We start from the raw sequence: 22,172 nt of genomic DNA, 5'->3' as shown, positions 1-22,172 counted from the left end.
CACATTAAAGCCGTTATTTGTTTGATGAAGTGTGCGGCAATTGAATGTGCTCATTCTGCTTTGACCCAGATGCACGAAAATGCAGAGCTGAGAGGATTGAGTTGTAAAAACTCATTTTTGTTATGGGCCACATTATAGTTATGGCTTCTCTTAGCGCCCATCATACATCATACTATTACATATGCACAAAAATGGGAAAGGACAATTTTTTCAACTATTGCTCAATTGATTTTCTCTCAATGTTAAAAGTGAAGATTTGGAACAAAGGAAACATGAATTAGACCTTTTGATTTGCTTTTATGGGCCTATGGGCATATGTCGTGGGCCAGATTTGGCCCCCAAGCCTTATGTGTGACACTAGTACCTTAGAACAACTTGTTTGGGGTGGGGATACACCCATTCTCATAAACAGGACATAACTTTATTTCACCAGGAACTTTCTTGATATGATGAGCATCATTTACACGGTCTAAACTTTTGAATGAGTGAGACTTTAACAAATGCCTTGCCTTAATCTTATTTCTCAAAAGCATGAGCATGGGCTTAATTCCAGAGCCACTGATGTCAGCCAGGATTCATTTTCTAATCTTGGCAGTGACGTTATTGCAACGATACTATCAGTCTTTCATCAAAGTTGTGTCCAGTACCTCATTTGTGTCTTTGCCCTCTATTTGACCCTCTCTCAAAGACAAAGAAGTATACTGTACTGTTCTTTGTTAAATTGTACAGCTTTTAAAGAATATGCAGGAGGATGTGAGATTGCATTAAAAAATGTTAACGCATTTAAGAAAATACGATGAGCAATCACTTTCAGACATTGGTCTTCAGTGGGTATTAAATGACCCAATCCACCTCCAAAAACGCCATCACGTAACAAAATAATCTTACAATAACGCTACGTGACTATGATTATTTTCACACTGTAGAGCATGTTACTAAACTGTCAACTTTGCAGATTCACAGATGTATCGTGTCCATTCCAAGCACTCTCCCGCACATACGGAAGAAACAAATGTGTGGCATTAAAGAAGGACTTTTCACATATTTGAGGGCTTTGCTACCGCAAACAAAACAAAAAAATAGTTACCTTTATCTCAACAATATAGTTGTTCACAATCAAGTTTTATCAATATAAAATCTCATAATGAAAGAATAACATCGATGACTGAGTATTTGGATGCAAATGTGGACAATGTGTACCACAATGTGTCATTTTCTGCTGTAGATATAATTTAATGTCTTTGTGTTACGAATGTGAATTCAATAAAGGACCCTATGAATGACAGCCAATGGGGATCCGGAATAATAAACAACAATGCGGTTCACTGGAAAGGAGAAGGTGTGTTGTGTCTTCAAGCTTGATAACAAAGGAGGATCCAAAGACGCAGATGACTGAGGCCTTGACAACCATCGATCCTGGTTTGCTTGTTAGCGTTTGGCAAGAAATGCAATTCCATTTCAATGGGTGGCCCGCATATTGAACATTTCCGAGTACTGCAATTTCGTTCAACATAAATTCCTTGGATTTATGTGTTCAAATTTTTGCAAACTTAAAGACCAATCCCTTTTAAGGAATGTAAGTTAACGTTTTCAAATCTTCAGCAGGCATCGAGGTATAATGCGTATGAACTGCGTTGTGAAGTGTTTCTGAGCCCACATGGCAATATCCTTTTTAGAATTCAGTGCGGACTGAAGGATTGAAGGTCATCCAGTGTTAGTTGGCTTTGCCACTTACATTCAACAAATTCTCCAGATTCTCTGAATCCTTTTTTATGATTTTATGGGCAGTAGATGATGAAATCTTACAATTGTGCATTGAGGATTGTTGGTATATTTTCTCACATATTTTTTCACAAAGTGGTGAACCTCACTGCACCATTGCATAAAAAAACTAAGCCTTTTGGGATGAAAATCCTGACACTAATGTTTTTCCCATTAAAATGTTCACCTGTGAAATGAAAGGTGTATTTTGAGCATTCCTTCACTCCACCAAATCTTTTGTTTTTCCTGTGCCAGACTTTTTGTAATGTGATTATTAGAAAAAAAGGAAGACAGAGAAAACGATCATGAGTTTGAACATTAAACAGGTTTTCCTTGTAGCGTATTCAATTGAATATAGGTTGAAAATGTAAATAGTTTTCTGTTTTTATTTACTTTTAACACAATATTCCAACTTCACTGTAATTGGTGTTTGTACTATGGCTAATGAATCCTGAAATAAAGGTTGTCCTTTTGTTGGAATCTATCCTAAAAATATTCCCACACTTTCTTCAAATTATATATTCTATGTATTTTCTAGTGATTTGTAATTCAAATAAATCCTATTCCAAGGCATTTACTAATCAAGACAAAATAGTTTATCAATGCGGCTATAAAGAAACCATAAAAGCTGTGGATAGAGCACACAGATTTGTAAGTTAGAAAATATAAAACATTACACACATTTAAAAAAAAAAAAAAAAAACTAATTTACCAAAAACAATCAATACGGACATTTTGACACAGAATTGTAACATTAATACTGTTGTTTGATTAGACAGACTTTATGAAGGACTTATGAATCCAAACTCTATTGAGAGTGATGAAAAGTGCTAATGTGCTCACCCGAAGCATGAAAAGTGCTAACGTGCTCACTCAGCCATTTAACTGAAACAAAAGATAACTGTTGTTTTGCCAAGGCATTAATAAACTCCTTAAAAAGCTCGCAATATTGTCAGGGCGTAAAGACGAATCAATTCTGCAGTAACAGTAGTGCTCTGAGTGGTAAAGGATCAATGTCCTGCAATACCTGATACTTAATCAACAACACCGTGAGTCAGCAGCAATTAATAAGTATTCTTAATTAGGTTGAACACTAAATTCCAGAATAACAATCTAAAAGAATATCATCTCCTCATTGTCTTTCGATAAGACTATTGAATGTTATTTTAATCAGAGACATCATCTTTTTAATCAGGCACTGTAAATGGGTGCTTACAAATCTACTTTAAAAAATACAATTTCAAAGGGGTCTAAATTGTTTCAATTTATTTCTTTTTATAATTCTATTTCATTAAAAAAAAAAACATTGCGTGGCTGTTGCCGCTCATTTTCTTTTCAGCATTTATTCCTGGAGACTAGCATGTTGGACAACGAGACTTGCCTCAGCCAGTACATCATGCATTTGTAGTTGTGCTGAGTAGCGGTCTCCGCACATCAGACCATCAGTCACACTGCGTCCTGTCTGTTTGACAAAAGAATATCCCTCTGACAACAGAGCCAGACTGTCATAGTATGCTCTGGTGTGCATCCATTAATGAGTGCCCACTCATCACACATTACATCAGCAGAGATTTAGACAGTATCAAGGTCAAATTCAGAGACGGGAACCAGAGCACACTATCTTCTAACCCTTGGAAAATATTGATGGTATAGCTTGAAGAAGTCCATTAATCTCTAAGCCTTATCAAAGTCATGCTTTGTGTTTTCCAGCAGGAGCATCTCAAATACAGAGAATACAACATCTGGGGTGTTGCATCCATTGTCAGTGTCAATGTATTGTTTCCATGTCTCTAGTTAAATAAAGTACCACAATCTGTTCTCTGGACAAACTTTCATGAGGTGATTATTCAAAAAAGAATGCGGCTTGGACTATCCAGTCACCTTGCACATTGATTCAATTGGCTTGACTCCCTTCAATGAAATGAACCAGGCTTTCAGCATATGTTATTAGGAAATAGCTGTATGCCGTGTTCATCATGTTCAAACTCATAAAAGATCCCTGACAGAAGCAGTCATCATGATACCAGACAGCTTCCCCAAACACAATGTGATGAAAGCCTGGACAACAAATGAAAGACAATTGCCGGCCTGGGTTTGCTCTATTTTATTGTGTGTTGTAAATATTGCAAAGAAGTAAGGTTGCAAGTCTGGACAAATGAATTCAGGAGGTGGTGAGAGGAATACAAAGAAAAGACTAGGATCATAATCAGTGGCGAGGCTCGACTTTTATGCTTGGAGGGGGTCATGGAGGCGCCAAGGCTATCTAAGGGTGTCCACAAAACAATTTTTGTATGGATATTATATGAATATATTGTATGTATTACCGTATTTTCCAGACTATAAATTGCAGGGAGACTTATGTGTGAAATTATTAACACATTATATTGTGGGTAAATTGTAGGTGGTAGTGTTGTGTTGAGGCTATGGAACGCAGTTCAGAGGGCATAATTGTTACAAATATATATATAACAATGAATGAAGAAACTATCCATTATAATCTCATATCTTTCTCAACCATGTCGCAATTTGTTTCGTTGCATCTAATGTAGCCTCTGAATGCTGCACCGTGTTTGTATAACAGTTTTTAGTATCCGTAGGGTTATCCATCTCTTCTTGCCCTTATGTATTTTTAGAAACCAGTGGGCGTCTGTGGTTCATAACGGTATATGCAACTGGTCATGGAAAGAGCATCCTAAAGCATGTATTGACTTTGAAGTTAAAAATCTAATTTCAACACAGATGCTCAGTCCAACAGTATCACCTTTTTCGTCAACTGTCCCCACACCTCAATCTGTTTTTCTACATGTGTTATATTGTCGTCATTGCTTGAAAAATGCACTCTAGATGTGTGAGCAGTGGGCGCGGAGAAATCCAACAAAACTGTGGACCAAATGGTGGAAGACCGATCCACAGAATATGACACCAGAATAATTTTGTAGGAGCTGTCGGTCTTTTGCTTTTTTTTCATGGTGTCCTATTGAGGTTTTTTTTTTTTTTTTTTGGACAGCTTGCCTTGTTCAACACTGCAGTTTTATAGCATCATTACTCTATGATTTATTGTTTCTCCCGTGGTCCTTCTCCATCCAAAAGTATTTTATTTGTGTATATTTAGGAGCAAAGTGCTCCTGACAAACCACTCACAAAATTATCCACCCGTTCCTTGTTATCTACTCTCATGCATCTTTTGCGTTGTTAAGTCCAAGTTTGCAGAAAACCCTCTCAATTTTACAGAACTGGAATGAATTGTTAACCTTGTGCACTGAAGCATATACCCCTTTCAACCCCCAGATGCCTCAACAGGAGCACAATTAATTAAACACTGAAGTTTAGCGGAAATCGGTCACTCCGGTGGTTACCTCTAATTAATTAGATTGACAGCATGTGATTTCTACTGGAATTAAAGTATACTTTTCTAATCCCACGATACAGTGGAATAATTAACTTCCTGTCCTGTTATGTTTTACTCTCTGTGATAAATTACATGCATGCTTCACACCCACACACCTCTTTCAGTCTGGCTTCTCTGGAATAAATCGCAATGAATCACCTGAGTGCAACATTTAGAGCTGATGGGCTCTCAGCTCAACAGTGTCAGCAATGTCGCCTTACTTTAAAACCATACACATGTTTTTGCATTGAGCCAGCTTTTAAATTGTACAATCATTTTAAATGTTTGACATTTTAACGTTTTACCCATTATCTAAAACTGACCTGGTTAATTGAGACAGTGGTCATGATTTTTCAGTACAATATATATTTGTTTCTTTTACAAGGACTTAGTTTTCAATATATAGTTTATGAGAGTTAATTTAAAAACGTATGAAAATGAGCCATAAAAATGTCTTGCATAAAATACCTAAATGTGAAGCACACAAAAAAAAAAAAAAAAAAAAAAAACTTACTCAAATACATCAAGTGGTTGCATAGAAAAAAAATCATCTGGATCCAAGATATTGTTTTTTTTACTTGATGAATTTGACGTTGAATTTACTCCGTTTTATTTAGTCAATTTGTAGCACTACAGTTTATGCCTGTTTACGGAGGCTCGGATAGATCAGCTTTCTAATTAAAACCTGTCCCAGTCAAAGGAGCACAGACTATTAAATAGAGCATTATATGATGACTGGACCGATATGTATGCACCAAAAAATGTTTGACAACCCCATGTCCCTGATGTGATTCGACATCAGCTCAGTGAGTCAACAATCCTCTCCCATTCCTGGCTGTCTTGGAAGAATGCCATTAAAACAGGCAGTTTTGCCTCTATGACAAGTGAGCATCTGCATCATCATTTGTGGATTTCACTCACAACATATGAACCGACATTTTCTGGCCCACTTCAGTCAAGGAAATGCAATCTTTCGCATTACTGGTCTAGACCAGTGATTCAAAGCCAAGGTGGGGTAACACCCTCCTAGTGTGCTACAGGGTTGCCAGATAAATATCCAATTGTGTTTCTTTCTTTGGAAACAAATATCTTCGTTCCTCTCGTGTGTGTGTGTGTGTGTGTGTGTGTTGTGTTAAGCTGTATGCCATAATCAGCAATATTAAAATAATAAAAGGTTTGCAATATTTCAGTTGATTTGTAATGAATCCAGAATGTATGACATTTTTGTTTTTTTAATTGCATTACAGAAAATAAAGACCTTTATCACAATATTCAAATTTTCTGAGACAGTCCTGCATATATATATATATATATATATATATATATATATATATATATATATATATATATATATATATATATATATATATATATATATATATATATATGTACATGCATATATATTTATATAGTTTAGTTTGCTTTGTGTTCTATTAAACAGGTCCAGAAATCACACTAAATTCAGTCAATTTACGAGTGAATTTCAGACAGCATCATCATTATGTTTAATGTTGTCCTGTGAGGGTGTCTCTATGTAAAATCCCTGGTTAAGTTAAGGGTGGGAAACATGGGTCCCAACGTTTTCATCACGACATCCCACTTTCATGTAAAGTGTGCTAAATACGGTCATTTATTGCCCTTTCTTTTGTAATTTATGTGTATCTTTTTGTTTATCTTTTTACACATTCAGATACAGCAATCCAGCAAATCAAATACCACCACAAAACAACGACACACTGGTCATATAATTCATGGTTACAAAACTCACAACAATACGTGGAGTGTAGTCTTAGCATCATTTATCACCATTTATGCCCACTATTTGCAAATCTAGTGTTCATAAATGTGTGTCACACATCAATAATTAAATAAGGAAGGCTTCAGTAAAAATAGCGAATGACGACATAGACACACAGAGTCACAGGCGGGATGACTAAACGAGCTGCTGATTGGTTGGTCAGAAGATATCAGGCCACATAGGAGCCATCCATCCATCCGTTTTCTGAACCGCTTAGTCCCCACAGGGGTCGCGGGAGTGCTGGAGCCTATCCCAGCCGTCATCGGGGGACACCCTGAACCGGTTGCCAGCCAATCGCAGGGCACACAGAGACAAACAACCATTTGCACTCGCACTCACACCTAGGGACAATTTGGAGTCTTCAATCGGCCTACCAAGCATGTTTTTGGGATGTGGGAGGAAACCGGAGTGCCCAGAGAAAACCCACGCAGGCCCGGGGAGAACATGCAAACTCCACACAGGGAGGGCCGGAGGTGGAATCGAACCCGCACCCTCCTAACTGTGAGGCGGACGTGCTACCCAGTGCCCCACCGAGCCGCCACATAGGAGCCAAGACCGACTTATTCATTTCTCTCGCCAAGACCATGACCTCGTTTAATGAAAATTATTATTATAGTAAGATCTGATTCAACCTTAATGGTTTGAAAGGGGGGGGGGGGGACTAAAAGTGGGTAACAAGGTTTAATGCAAGATTTTAGGTTGGGCATGCTGTTGAGTCTAGTAATGAAGATGGGGCAAAATCAGGCTTTTGTGAATCCCTCCTGTACCACGTTGTAAATAATTTGTTGTTATTAAAGGTAGAGTCATACTAAGATTCCTTGTTATAAATATTTTAATGTTCTCTCTAATATGTCATTTCTAATTCATAAGAGAAGTCAAATTCTTCTCACTGAGCTCTCTCATCAGCCAGGGGGCATGACAACAGTAAGTGAATGTGCCATGTCATTAGGTGATTGAAGCCACTGGTTTCTATTTTTAGATTCGTGTGTGTGTGGCTTTGTGCATGACCTACCCACTGTAATTTAAATTTAGCACTTTATGATATAGTGTTTATATGTTTTATATGCATATAAATGAAGTATAATCATGTTTGTACGATATATACCATATTATATAAAGGAACCATATAAGGTGTTTATTTCAGTGACAGACATAGTAGACAAGACATAAAAACCTCTGCAACTGGAACATTGTATTTTTAATCTAAACAATAAATACAATTAAAACATGTCATGTTATATAGCTTGGCAGCTTGTTCTGTTGCTTGTTCAGTGCATGACATGTGCACCAAATGAGAAAAGCAACCTGCTTATTTATTGCTGTTGTTTTGAGTTATTCATTACTGAATGCATTAAAGGGGCTATAATTTTTTATTGTGATTCAGGTCGGGTCAAAATTGTCAGCCAAGACGTCTAACGTGTCTTGAATGCAAGCCAATCAAACACTTAAAACGGTGCAACAAAAAATGCTGGGCTATGTGTTGCAGCCCTCATTCTGAAAAGTGAAATCAAACCACCTCAAGCTTTGTTTTTCCAGAGAGATCTACGACACATGGTTGTTCCTTAACTTTGAGTCTTGGCTCAACATAGAGCACACACTGAACAAAGTGATTGAGTCTAATTTCCCTGCCAGCAGCCTGGCAAATTTTGTTGTGCTACCAGCACAAGTCCTTCAAAGATCACCTTGATCAGTGCTTTATACTTCACCAATATTTGAGATGTTTTGCTGCCCTGGCAATGTTGAGTGTATCTATATGCCAGAATCTTATGCTTCAAATCTGAAATAATAATTAAATAATAATGAACTACTTCCTCCAAGATATATTAATGCTTATAAGTGACATTTATTAATGAAAAAGTATTGATGATCATAAAGACCAAAGAGTGATTATAAAATAATTAAATAAAACAACAGCAAAACAGACAGGTAATCGAACCCAATATTTCATTTCCAGTAGGCCCCTTTAGACTTTGTAAACAATCCGCCATCATTTGTGAGGCGTGACTTAGCTGGAGGCAAAAAGATCGAGCGTGGTCGCTTGAAAAGGTCGGTTAGCATATTTTAAGATTAGTGTTTACCTAAGAATGGACACGGAAAAGGTCATTTGAGTCACTGTGTGAGTAAATGGTAAAAGTTAAAATGCAACAATTTGAGTGATGACTTTTTGAGTGCTGCTGAAAATAAATATGAACGGATAATTAATGTGAGAACAGGGAAATCAGTGGATTCCACCAAGTCACACCAATTAGTCACAAATAGGTCAGAGTGCAGTGCATGCTTGAGAAGAAAGTCACATGGCTCAAGATCACAAGAGATTATGCGGACATTTTGCCAATGAGGTTGCATTTTCATATCCATCAGTTTGTTTTCCAGAAGGTTAAATTACTCTCGGATTGCAGGAGTGGCTCTTGTGCAGATGTGTCCAACTCATTTTGTCATTGGCCGTACGTTTGACGTAGTTTCCTTCGAAGGCACGATGATTGTCTACGCCTTATATGTAGTGTACACAACAGACTGATAAATAACTGATAACTAGATGAATAAATCAGAGACGAGTAAAAACTGTTAAGATATTTAAAAAAAAAAAAAAACTAGCAATCTCTATATTTTAAAAGTAAAGACAATTTGTAATTTCTGTATTGACACATGCCACATAAAATGGTGTGAATTTGAATTGGACACCGATGAGCCAAGGAAGACACCGTTGAAATTTGGGAAGGATCCAGGCATTTTAATTTAGAAAATATTAGACTGCCCTTGGCACCATTAGTCTACTTTGAGCTGTTCCATCCGCATTACTGAAGGGCAACTCAAGTGGAAGACTGAGAGCTCTATAATCGTAGCATAAAAACGGCTAAACAAGCCTCATTTGACCTGTTTAGGAATTTGGCAGACCACGTTGCACCATAGTGGCTTCACGACGGTGTTTTTCTTTGCAACTTCAACTTAAAGGGAATGAGAGGAGCCTCTTTGATTGCTGGCAACTCGCATCCACAGAGAGACAAAATGCCTGTTTTTAATCGTGCCAAGCTGCATGTGTCTGCGAAAACACCAAAATCCAGTCCAGCACACACCCCTGTGCAGATTTAGAGAGCGCCTCATGCTATACTTGCACTAGCCATGAAAATAGAGCTCTGAGTGTTATGCTGTGATCAAATATATGTGCAGCTGTGAGTCTTAGTCTCAGAATTTTGACTAGCTCATTTCACGGCCTATGGGCAGACTGAAGACGTTCTATAAATTGATAAGTTAGTGTTTCTGTCTAACAGTTATAATGTTAACCTCCAGTTCCGGCTAGTTATTGACGTTCATAATTTACTCTGACGCAGAGCTTGTTGCCCAGCCAAATTTTGATCAGTCACATTCACTTTTTTGGAGGTGAAAGTATATTTATGGATGCAAAGCACACACTGAGTAAATAGCATTAGGAGAACAGCTATAGAGTAAGTGGCTCGGTTACAGTGAGCCGCTCTCTTGCCAAATGTATTCATCTAATTTCAGCCAGGCTTGTATCACATGCACTGTAAAATAATTTGATCATATATCATACTATACTACAGAGGTCACTCAAATTTTTGAAGCTCAAAGCTTCTTCGAGGGTACTGAGTAGTAAGGGCTTCTGAAAAAAAACACTTATGAAATGAAACATTTACCTTCTAATTGCTTTGTAAAGTATAGCCACCCTCATCCATTCATGCTTTCACCCTGTTAAGGCAGGGGACACCCTGAACTGGTTGCAAAAAAGCCCAGAGCCGTGAGAAGTCTTTCACGATGGATTTTTTTTTTTTATGACTTCTTCTCGACCACTATGAGAGGAAAAAAATACTCCCATGAGTACTGAAGTTGTTTATATTTGAATTGTGCGTGAGCGTGCCTGAGGTATGTATAATTACTCAGACATGCAGGATGACTCACCGAAAAGCCGGGAGAGGAAAAGAAGTGGGGTAAAGAAAGCGACAGAAGGGTGAGGAGATAAAGTCAACGGTATAAAAGCAAAACAAATTTATGACCTGCAAATTTGTAAAACATCAGATTTTTATGGTATTATCCTTATGAGTTTTGAAACGTCCCACACAACCTCCACAATTGATTTTCTCCTTACATTCTAAATAGATTCAAAAAAGCAGTCAACATAAAATCAGTTCACTTTATATTACACATATCATAAACAAAGTATGATGTACAAGTAAATATATCCATCCATCCATCCATCCATCCATCCATCCATCCATCCATCCATCCATCCATCCATCCATCCATCCATCCATCCATCCATCCATCCAGCCGGCCTGCGAAAAAATGAGTTTGACACCCTGAGGGCACCCAATGGGCTAACCCCATTCCAGTTTTAAGCAAGATTTAGCCGGCAAATGTCTTTGCCAAGCCATAAAGTCTAATACAGCAATGCAGTCAATGAACAGACTCTTTTCATTCAATTTCCAGAATCTACTTTTATTTCTTGCCAGTTTACTTTGTATTATCACTGCAGCAGCAGCCAGAGCAAACCGCTTCTTCCTTGACAAACACATCATGCGTGGTCAAATGAAATAAATAATACAGCACAGTATATGTGGAGCATCAAAACATATTTTCTTGTCCCAGAGGTCACAGTCTTTCTATTGCAGTGAAGGAGGGTGAATGTGGTATATACTGTGCTTCTCCATTATTACACTGTTTATTGTGCGGTTAAAGTTTGGGTTAAAAATACCTGTTTTATTTTATAACTGGTACCATGCACCACGAGGGAAAACATCAATATATTTCTATTAAGTTCACATTCTTGTATGTATGTTTTCGCGAGTTAGAGGAACATTTTCTGAACTGCTTTTCCACCTATCGCAGCAGTCTTCGGGCAGTAGACCTGGGAAACCCTGAACTGGTTGCATGCCAATCACAGGAGACGGATAAAATGATCAACCATTCACACCTACGGGCAATTTGTAGTGTTCATTCAGCTTACCACGCATATCATTGGAATGTGGGAGGAAACCCGGAAGAAAACCACGCAGCCACGGGGAGAACATGCACATAGGAAGGCTGGGGCCGGAATCGAACCTACAACCCTGCGGATGTGCTAATCAATCGACCACCAAACCGCCATGAGTTGAAACCACAATCATTAAATTCCAATACACTGTGACCAAAAAAAAACCCATTTTGCCTCCTCACTCATCTGCAGTGTCCCATTTGCCTTTTATCATTACCAAACACATGCACACTCATAAATATGCACACACATGATTTAGCCTTTCGCACATAGGACTGTTGCATTATTGCTCTCTCTCCCTTTACCTCTACAGTATGTTTTTTCCCGCAAGTCATCTCTGCCTGTTTGATTCCTGTGTCTGATTCAAGAATATTGTCAGTGTTTTAGTGAGTCTGGGCCGCCACAGTGTAGGACAATATCAAGAGGCGCAGACTCAGCAAAATTCTGATGTATTGCGACCCAAAGACTCAGACAGGTAGACAGAGACAAAATGAATTAGAATATTAAAGGTATAGCTCAAGTTTTACTCATAAATACATAAATAAAAACGTTTTATATATAATATACAATATAATTAGTCAAACTAATATAAACTAATATAGTTTTTTTAATATATACGTATATATATATACACTATATATATATATGCCTTTGTATATATATATATATATATAATATATATATATATATATATAATATATATATATATATATTATATATATATATATATATATATATATATAATATATATATATATATATATTATATATATATATATATATATATATATATATATATATATATATATATATATATATATATATATATATATATATACAGCAGAGGTTTCCATAGTGCACACACACGCACACACGCGCGCGCGCGTGCACATTAAAGGAGACATTTTACATGCAGATTTAAAACGGCAATGAAATCCAGGTATAGTGGTTTGTTCGAGCCAGCAGGACGCAGAATATTGAGCACTTGCCTACTAAGGTGAGAGACAGCAGCTGCACACTTTTCTAGTCTCCGTAAGGCTGTAAAGTTAGCATTCACAACAGCCCCCCCTCCCCCCCGCCAGGTAAACCAGGACTCCTAATAATACTCATGTGCATCAGACTAAATTTAATTCACTGTGAAGTTTGTGTGACATTTAATAGTCCCTGAGAGTGTCTTTGTATTATCTTATTTAATTGCCTCCCTACCACCTGTTGTGAATAATTTACCAGTCAGGAATAAATGTATCGTAATTTTCGGTCTATAAGTCGCATTATTTTTCATAGTTTGGCCGGGGGTGCGATTTATACTCAGGGGCGAGTTATGTGTAAAATTAATAACAATTAATTATTAAGGTGTCAAAAGTATTCGAGTCCATTATAAGTACAAATATAGATATCAGGGTTTAACAAGACTTGGTGAGGCAAGTGATGTACAAGGGTTGACTGGTCTTTCCTGCTTGCATCTTCAGGAGCAGAAGTAAAAATGATAAAAATCCAAAATTCCACCTTAGTAACTTGGCACCTTCTTTCGGAAGTATTGTCAGAGCACTCCAGAAAGATGCAATGGCTAAAAGGTGGAGGCAGAATGAGGTCTAGAGAAAACAGTAAAAAAAAAAAAATGTGGGCGCAAATGAAGAGGGTGACAGTGATAGCAACGCAATGTCTCGCAATCCCTCATCACAACGATTTCGAGTCCAGGCCTGCTTTTGAATGTGTTTGTCGTTTGCGTCTGTCTTTATTGGCAGGATGATGGTGTCTATGTGTAGCTCTGTCTCACCATCTGTTCTTGGCGAGACTGCTGATATCTATTCTTATAACAGCCTATCTTGAGTATATAGACTTCCTCTACCTTTTGTCATCAAGCCAGCCAAACAGCAACTAGCCACTTACTGCCCGCTTTGATTTTTCTGTAACCTATTCGATAATGTGGGATGAAGCCAAGTGGCCCTCTTACATTTGATGCGACATTACATACAACCACTCTAGCCTACACCTGAGACGGGGCACAAATAGCCTCATTCTGGGAGCCCTTCTTTGACAAGACCACTCTTGGGCAAAACATCCACCAATCCATCCATCTTCTCTAGTACAGAGTGTTAAGGATGAGAGGGAGTCCATCACAGCTGCCTTTGGGCAAGTGGTGAGGTACACACTGGACTGGTCACCGGCCAATTATCCATTGAGTTGGAAACCCAAAAAATACATTAGTTGATTATATAGAATTATTAATAGAATGGGAGAAACCCTTTCTGAATGTTCGGAACATTGCTCAACTAGTTTATACCAAAAAGCACTTTTATAAAAATCCCCAAGGAAAAACAACCCATTTCCCTAAATTGTTGCACACTCTAATTATGCAATTACTTCAAGACGTTTGACAGATTCCTAATGACCAATGATTCTTGATTGCTTATTATATCTACTACTATGACCAGCTGCCCAAAATAAAGTGACCACCAGTAATGTTTTGTTATTCCAGACGTTTGATCTATCAGCAGTTTTAATGAGGTGTAATAGTCATTCATTTTACCATAGATAATTGAATAATTTGAATGTGAAAACTCAGAGTCACTGGAGGTGTAGCTTTACACACAGCTATGACTGAGTACTTTAAATGTGCTTAATTATGTAAATGTATTGTATCAAAAAAGTCTGTCACAAACAACTAGCGTCACAAACGGGCAATTACACACCTAAACAATGTGTTTTCCCTTTTCCTCCTGCGGTTGCTTCATTTGGTGCGTGAGAATAGGTGTGACATGAGCATCTGACAGTTCCTGACCAAGAAGAACAAACGCTCTTCATCCAACCTGGTTGCATGTGATTATTATTATTTTTTTTTACTCTTTCACAAATTCTAAGTGTCATCAAGGAGGACTATTTTGAAGATGAGGACTACATGAAGATGGAAGTCTTCATAGAGTTTCCGGGAGAAGAAGACCAGAACACACATCTGCCAAGAGAAACAAGGCTTATCCTGGCCAAAAATCAAGATGTGCCAGTTTTTGTGTGCAAGGGCCGTCAATTAACCGGGAGCTCTTTGTCTAAACTTTGAAAGAATCTTCCCATTTTGCAACTTTCTGTAGTAGAAGTAAAGCACAGCCCGCTTGTAGATGTATTCTTTCTTTACCTTTGTCCCATCATCACCATGTGCAGCGTCTGGAGACGAGTGTTGCTTCAATGAGTTCACAAATTAAAAGGCAGAGTGTGTGTCTCTTTCTCCTCTCTGCCTTTTCTTCAAAAGCACTTACTTTCAGGATCTGTAACAACGTTCCTCTCTCAAAATCTCTCTCTTCTTCCCTCTGCCTCAGTCTCCAGTTATCTATTCTGGTCCACCAGCACCCTATATTTGTCAGTAAGACTTTCATCCCACACTCTTAGTAGGCTACTTCCTTGATGCAACCTCATCCAGATTGCAAAGGCTTCTCATGCCAGGCACTCTATTTGTGTTTTTTTTTTTTTTTCAGCGGCTACTTATCAATAATTGCAAAGCAAAAAGTACAACTAGAAATACTGCCGAATGGGGTCAAGTGAGAGGAGGCACAACAAAGACAGAAGACAATCATGCAGATTCTGTCTTTGGCGTCATGGTGTTGCTGTAGAGGCATTTCCATAGAATTCTCTTTAGACTTAGATTTTATTGTCATTTTGTAAACACTTGGTGCACACAAAACGAACTTTCGTTGCATACGGCTTTCAACAATGTAGTGATATTTCGGCTGAATAAAAAAAAGTGACATTTCTATATAAAAAATATGAAACGAGATAAGTATAAAGTGCAGCAGTGATAAAGTATGTAAACAGTGCAGGAAACAAAAACAGTATTTACAAAGTGTGCAGAGGAATGCTAAGTTGAATGTTCAGTAGGGAAAAAACTGTTGCAGAACCTGGTGGACCTGCAGCGGATGCTGAGAAACCTCTTCCCAGAGGGTAGCAGGGAGAACAGTCCATGGTGGGGGTGTGATGGGTCACTGATCTTTACACTCAATGCATGAGCCCACCTATGGAATGTGACGCAAATCATTATTCAGCTTTGGAGTTGATACACTCAGCGCAGATGTGTCTACTTTCCAAGTGGATGCAATATTAGTATTTCCCTTCTTCTGCTGTTTTATTTTGTTTCCCCTTCTTGAGTTTTGAGACTCAGGCGAGAAAACCGGCATACATAGTGGATCATTTTGATCTCGCCTGTTTGATTGTGTTGTGGATGCATACTCATTATCCAAAGAGCAGACTAATGGATCTTTAGACCCAAGGGGTATATCGAAGCTATTTTTATGCCCGTTATTATTGTAATACAAATATGAATAAGAAATGAAATGCTCCCTCCCTTCCTTTACTTTTGTTCATACGGTGGAAAAGGAGGGGTCGTAATAAATTGCAGCTCTTTCACACAAATAATGCCTGAGAAAAAAAAGTGGAATTATCATAATGACTACTTCATATTATTTTCTACAAAGGGACTGACAACAGAGAAAAAGAGTTGTTTTTGGGGAATCCTCACCGGTACAACTGTTCATACACCTCAGAGCCCCGTTGTGTTTATATTGCTTCCGTCTTTCGTGACTTTTCTCCTCTGACCATCATTTTTGATGTGATGATTTATTATATTGCTCTTTTACTGTAAAGTATACACCTAACAGCAGAACAAGATAGTAATGCATCTTACATCCCTTACCAATAAATCTAACTTGCCTACTAATGTTGTGGCTCAGGGTTATAGTAATCCCGCTCGCTCCCATCAGATTAATTATAGCCCGGCCTTCGTTCCCAATTTGTTTGAAACTTGAGATTCCAAGGCTGGTGCAAAATAACAGGCCCACCAGTTTCATAGCAAAGCTTATACGTTGTGAATGTAGAATAGTAGAATAGCAACTCCACCCCCCCATTTGGCGGTTAGTTTCCGATTTGGGATATGTCAGATCTTAAGGCATAGGTGTTAAACTCAAGGCCCGGGGGCCAGATATGACCCGCCACATCATTTTATGTGGCCCGCAAAGACAAATTGTGCATCAACTTCATGTGTCAATACTCAAATAACCAATTGTAACCCTAACCCTAATTGAACCGTTTTTTTACCAGTCTCTGATTTCAAAACTAGTTATACATCAGTTTGTTGTGAAGCCTATACTACAAGAAGTTGACAGTCATAATGGCCCTCTGAAGGACACTATGACTACGGTGCGGCCCGTGACAAAAATGAGTTTGACATCTCTGTCTTAAGGTGTATTTGTCGATTCAATATAACTCCCAGCTGGGATCAGGCCGACTGTATTTGTGAGGTCAGACCTTAGTGATGCTGGACAAGCAGTCCTGTTACACAATTCCTGTTCTACTTCATCATAAAGATGTCTGATGGGGTTGATGACACGGATCACAGTGGGTATCAAGCAATCAAGCATATTCTTCTACGGTAAAGTCTTTCTTTAATGCCAAACTTTGCTGTGTGCACTAGGGCACTGAAATGCTTGAACAAAATGGGGTCAAACTGCCAGTTACGCCTTTAAGGACTTAAACAATTAAGGGAGAAATAGTTAAATTTTTTACACATTAATGAATGAATGAATTAATGTCTTTATATATTTTTATTTATTTTTTTAATCTTCATTTATTTATTTATTTACAGTGTGTCTCAAGCTGTTCATCATTGCTTTATGTAATACTAAGACAATGCCAATAAAAGTTTTAATTAACATGATGATCAAAATTAGGGGACTGCAATTTAGAGTGGAATACGTACGTACTCAGTGTTGCCAACTTAGTGACTATATTTCATGACTATTTTTCAAAAATGCAACGAGCAACATATGTAGTGACTTTTGTGTTTTTTATTTGAAACGTGAGGAGACTTCAAGACTCCCTCCAGAGCAGATTTTCACCCCTTCACATAGAATGCAAATGAAACACGCTTACATGAAGCCACCAGCTAATGGTTCCATACAGTACCTCTATATTGTAGTGTTTATCTAAGGGGTGGGGGTGGGGTCTGCTAACATGACTAAGATTTACCGTTCCTAGATAAATTATTAAAATTTTTGCATGGAGACATCTTGACTTCTGACAATTACAGCGAGATGACAACATTGACAAATACTATGAACACACAAGTACTACAATGCCAAATATCCACTTTAAATCTTTTTATCTTATTAATCATGAACGTTCAATCAAAATTACAATTCATTTTTCCTTTGCTAAAAAATACATAAAAGTATAATTTCAACTGAAACCGCAGCAAGAGCAAAAGTTAACCATGCACACATAGAGAGCCCATACTGTAAAACCTCCTCATAAACATTGTGACGTGATGTCAGGAGCTGTTACAATGCCCTGAAGTAAATACAATTAAAATGCATAAGCAAGCATCCAAGAAACATGATCTAATGAAAGACCTAATAACATCATATTTAAAACCACTTGAGCATGTTGATTACAAGTATAACGAGAATAATAAAATGAAACTCATTAATCAACGACTTCTATCTGATTCACTGGGGAGATGAAAGTAAAGTAGACTTTACACTCACTCAGCAATGGGATAAGACTACGAATGCTGGTTAGAAATATGCTAACTATGTTTTCAAATATGGAACACGCTTGGATTCGTGTTTTCGTCATTGACCTGCATCACCTTTGAATATGTCCTAAAGTGCATTTTGAAAACGATTTCAATATTTGTCACAACTATTTGTGGAATTACAGTTTAACAACATCAGCTATGAAAATATATGTTAAGATTACAATCCTCTCTTCTGATTTGAAATGCTTTTGAGAAAAAAATCTCTGTTTCTGTCAGATATTAAAGTGGTGCTATGACATTTTCTTATTGAGTTTTGATTTTCACTAATGCGCTTGAATACGTTTTTTTGATGAAGTTGCAGCTACTGTCATTTCTACTGATATTTCAAGTGCAAATAGCTGTCTCTATATGGATTTTTTGATTAATCAGAATTTTTATCATTAGTGAATCACTGAAGGGCTTACTACATAATGGAAAAGTTACCACCAACCAGCATTTTTTGCTGCAAGTCGAAAACATTAGCTGCCACCAACCTTGGCAGCTTCAAATAAATACTAAAAACGAAGCAATCCCTTGCCAGACTCATAATATCATAATTAGCACGCAACTCATTAGTGAGAATAGTGGTGGTTGTACTTACGTTGCAACAAATGGATCTGCTAATGATATATCATTCACATACGCAAATGCACATGCTGATGATTTGTCATACTGAATAATTAAAGTCAATTATTGGTATTTCCTGAGTTTCTTTCATCTGTGTGATTCTTGCGAAAGTGATGTTGGTACGACTGCACAAGTGAGTAAATGGGTAAGCACAAAAAAGTGGCAGGTATGGGTGCACTGAGTGGAAACAATAATCGCACTATATTCTGAAAATATGCCCTTCACTGCTCATGGGACCCCTGACTCTGACTTGTATGCCTTACCCCAAGTCCAACAGATGATAATTGGGAACGCGTGTGTGCGTTTTAAAACGATTGTGCTTCCTCTTTTTCTTATAAGACCACAATGAGCAGCAGGTGTTTGTGACCCGGCGCAGGCAGATGCACGGCAATCTATTTACTCTGTCGTAACATAATCGGATGGAAATGTTTGTCTCACTCTGTACCGTAATTGTTCCATCTGACCACAAAGATAGACCAGCCAGACACACACACTCACATGCGCATATCATCATCATCAGCCGCAAGAGATCCATGCACACAAATGGGAGACACACAAACATGCAGACTGCTCATTAATATGGCCGAGTGTGGATGACCTTGTGATGTTGTGCCTCGGCCACCTCTGTGGTAGACGCCACGACGGTCACAACAAGTGCTCCAGCAGCCGCTTCACTGACTTGTGTTGGAACATCCCATCTCACTGCGATGCACGTTTTGTGAGTGTGTTTGGGGGGGCGGGGGCAGACGAGCAATAGGGGATGGCAGTTGGCAGCTTGTTGCAGTGACCCCCAGCATCACTGCCTGACATAAACGTGACGCACCCAAGGGCATCTGCTAACCAACGCGAGATCTCTAAACTATATCAAATGAAATAAGAGAATTCCTCACGAGAAATATAGTGTGCCTTTAGAAATGTATTTTACTCACCACCGGTGTTATCTTCTTCTCTGTTGAGATGCATGACTCTTCTTAGTGTGTACTCATTTAGGCTGATTCTTGCAGCAAAGATGAGCTTTTGGCTCCAAAGAGTGTCCAAGCTAAACTCTCATTCCAGTTTTCGATGTGTTGTTGTCCTTTTCTTGTCTAGCTCGGTTGGCACGCGTGGACGCGCCTGCACTTGTGCGTCCTCCTCCCCTTGCTGAGCCGGAGCAGGTAGTCTAGGTGATCTGCGTGTATTTTTGGCTCTCTCACTTTCCATTTTCCCAGCCCCGAGTGGCTCCCGGGGATGATTCCTGAGGGTTTGAGGGAGGATCCGACAGACAGACGGGCGGGGTGACGTGAAAAAAGTCGGGAGGAGGTCGAGGCGGAGGCGACGGGATCCGCGCGCGCCCGCTACATGTGTTGGTCCTTTCATCTGCTTTGCTCCTCATCCCCGCATTCTCATACGTAACCGCACATGACAAATAAATAACCTATATTTTAGAGAATACATGAGTGTTCATATGCATATATGCTTTGTTGCACGAGCTGTGAGCTATAACAACGCACAGAATGCTGATTCCATAACATGTTGCTTCCTTTAGAATTCGAACCCACATTTTTTTAAATGGAAAAGAGAAAGAATATTGGGTAGTAAAATACGAAGGTGCCAGAATCTTTTAATTTTCCTGTCGCCAACAGTTTCTTAATTTATTATTGCTATTATAAGCACGGTCTCCATAACGGATGGAATAATTGTGTTAATGTGGAGATTTGAACACGCAGGATGCTTTTACGCACAAAATAACGCACAGTTTAAGTTCTCAGCTATGCTCAGGTGTTCCCATCACGAAAAGTGTCAGTCTCGCCGTAATCATCATGTAATTACGGTCAGTCGCCCTGTCCAGTTGATTTAATAGCACATCAACTAAACTGTTCACGTCCACGGGTACCGTATGTCTCTAAATGCAGCTTACCGGTGGCCTCTAGTGTCCAATTCAAGACAGCGATCGACAGTCACCCAGATGTATATTAAAGCAGCGGTCCCCAATTTGTTTGCGCCACGGAGTGTCAGACAATATGTTCACGGACCGGCCTTTATATAAATAAATAATACATTTAAAATAAATATATAAATACGATGAAATAAAATGATACGACTGGCATAAAAACAAATACAAAGCGCATAAAAATAAAACTCACCATTCAGTATCTGCTTCGTAGTTCTGTTTTGGTCGCTGTAACTGCAGAAAATCCCGTTGGAAAGGGAAGCAGGGTTTTCAGTGCTTTTGTGGCGATCTCGGGATATTCTGCCTTGATTTTAATCCAGCTTTCTTTATTTTAGAAGTCGTAGCCTCTTCTGTCTCCACATTGGGCCTTTTCCTCTTTCCAAACATCTCTTTTTCTTACTCATTTTTGCTAGTTTCGGGACGGGACCGGGACGAGCGTCTTGACCTGAATTCACCTGTGTCAAGAGGCGCAGGTGGACCGACGGATGTAATTGGGAGAGAATCCCCACATTTTTTATATTTTTCAAACTAAATTCTTACTAATTTTTGCTAAATTTGCGGGCTCGACTGGGGAAACATTTCATGTGACCGGGACGAGCGTGTGTGTATATATATATATATATATATATATATATATATATATATATATATATATATATTTCTTTTTTTCTGTGCGGCCCGGTACCAAATGACCGGTACCGGTCCGCGGCCCTGTGGTTGGGCACCGCTGCATTAAAGTATCATTAAGTAACGTCGTAGTCATCGCAAGTGATTCTCGTGTTTGTAATTCTTCTAATTCTAGTTGGAGGATAAGATAAGTGACTGTCTGGAACCCATGCATCACCAAATGTTGAGTTTGCTGAGATGCTAAACCGCAATCTTATGCACTTTCTGTTTGGGTTAATTATTAGGTTTAAATGTTTTGCAGTGATGTGTGCAAGTAGCTACAAACGAGTTTTGGTAGTCGTGGTTGGCTAGAATAAGCATTTGTTTCCACCACCCAATCAAACGGAAAGAAAGAAAAGTCATTGGCAGGGCACATGTAGAAAAATATCATGCAACGGACAACGTATGCGTTATCATTTATAGCCATGCAACACATATTTGTATTTAAGTTTCTGTA

General features: G+C 38.5%; 1 protein-coding gene across 2 annotated transcripts in view; it reads right to left on the bottom strand.

The window, feature by feature from the left end:
* The window catches only part of syt7b (synaptotagmin VIIb), a 61,327-nt gene extending 40,972 nt beyond the window's left edge, over positions 1-20,355 (bottom strand). The window contains exon 1 of one of the 2 annotated variants that reach the window (XM_061277329.1): positions 20,049-20,355. In XM_061277329.1, coding sequence (XP_061133313.1) covers positions 20,049-20,082 — 34 coding nt within the window. In that variant the 5' untranslated portion in view covers positions 20,083-20,355. The remainder of the gene's footprint in view (positions 1-20,048) is intronic. The other variant, XM_061277331.1, reaches the window with a different exon arrangement.
* Positions 20,356-22,172: the final 1,817 nt, after the last annotated feature.

Source organism: Syngnathus typhle, linkage group LG4 (assembly GCF_033458585.1).
Source record: "Syngnathus typhle isolate RoL2023-S1 ecotype Sweden linkage group LG4, RoL_Styp_1.0, whole genome shotgun sequence".
Classification (NCBI taxonomy): Eukaryota; Metazoa; Chordata; class Actinopteri; order Syngnathiformes; family Syngnathidae; genus Syngnathus; species Syngnathus typhle.
Note: the sequence above shows the minus strand (reverse complement) of the source record. Positions and strands in the feature narration are given on the sequence as shown.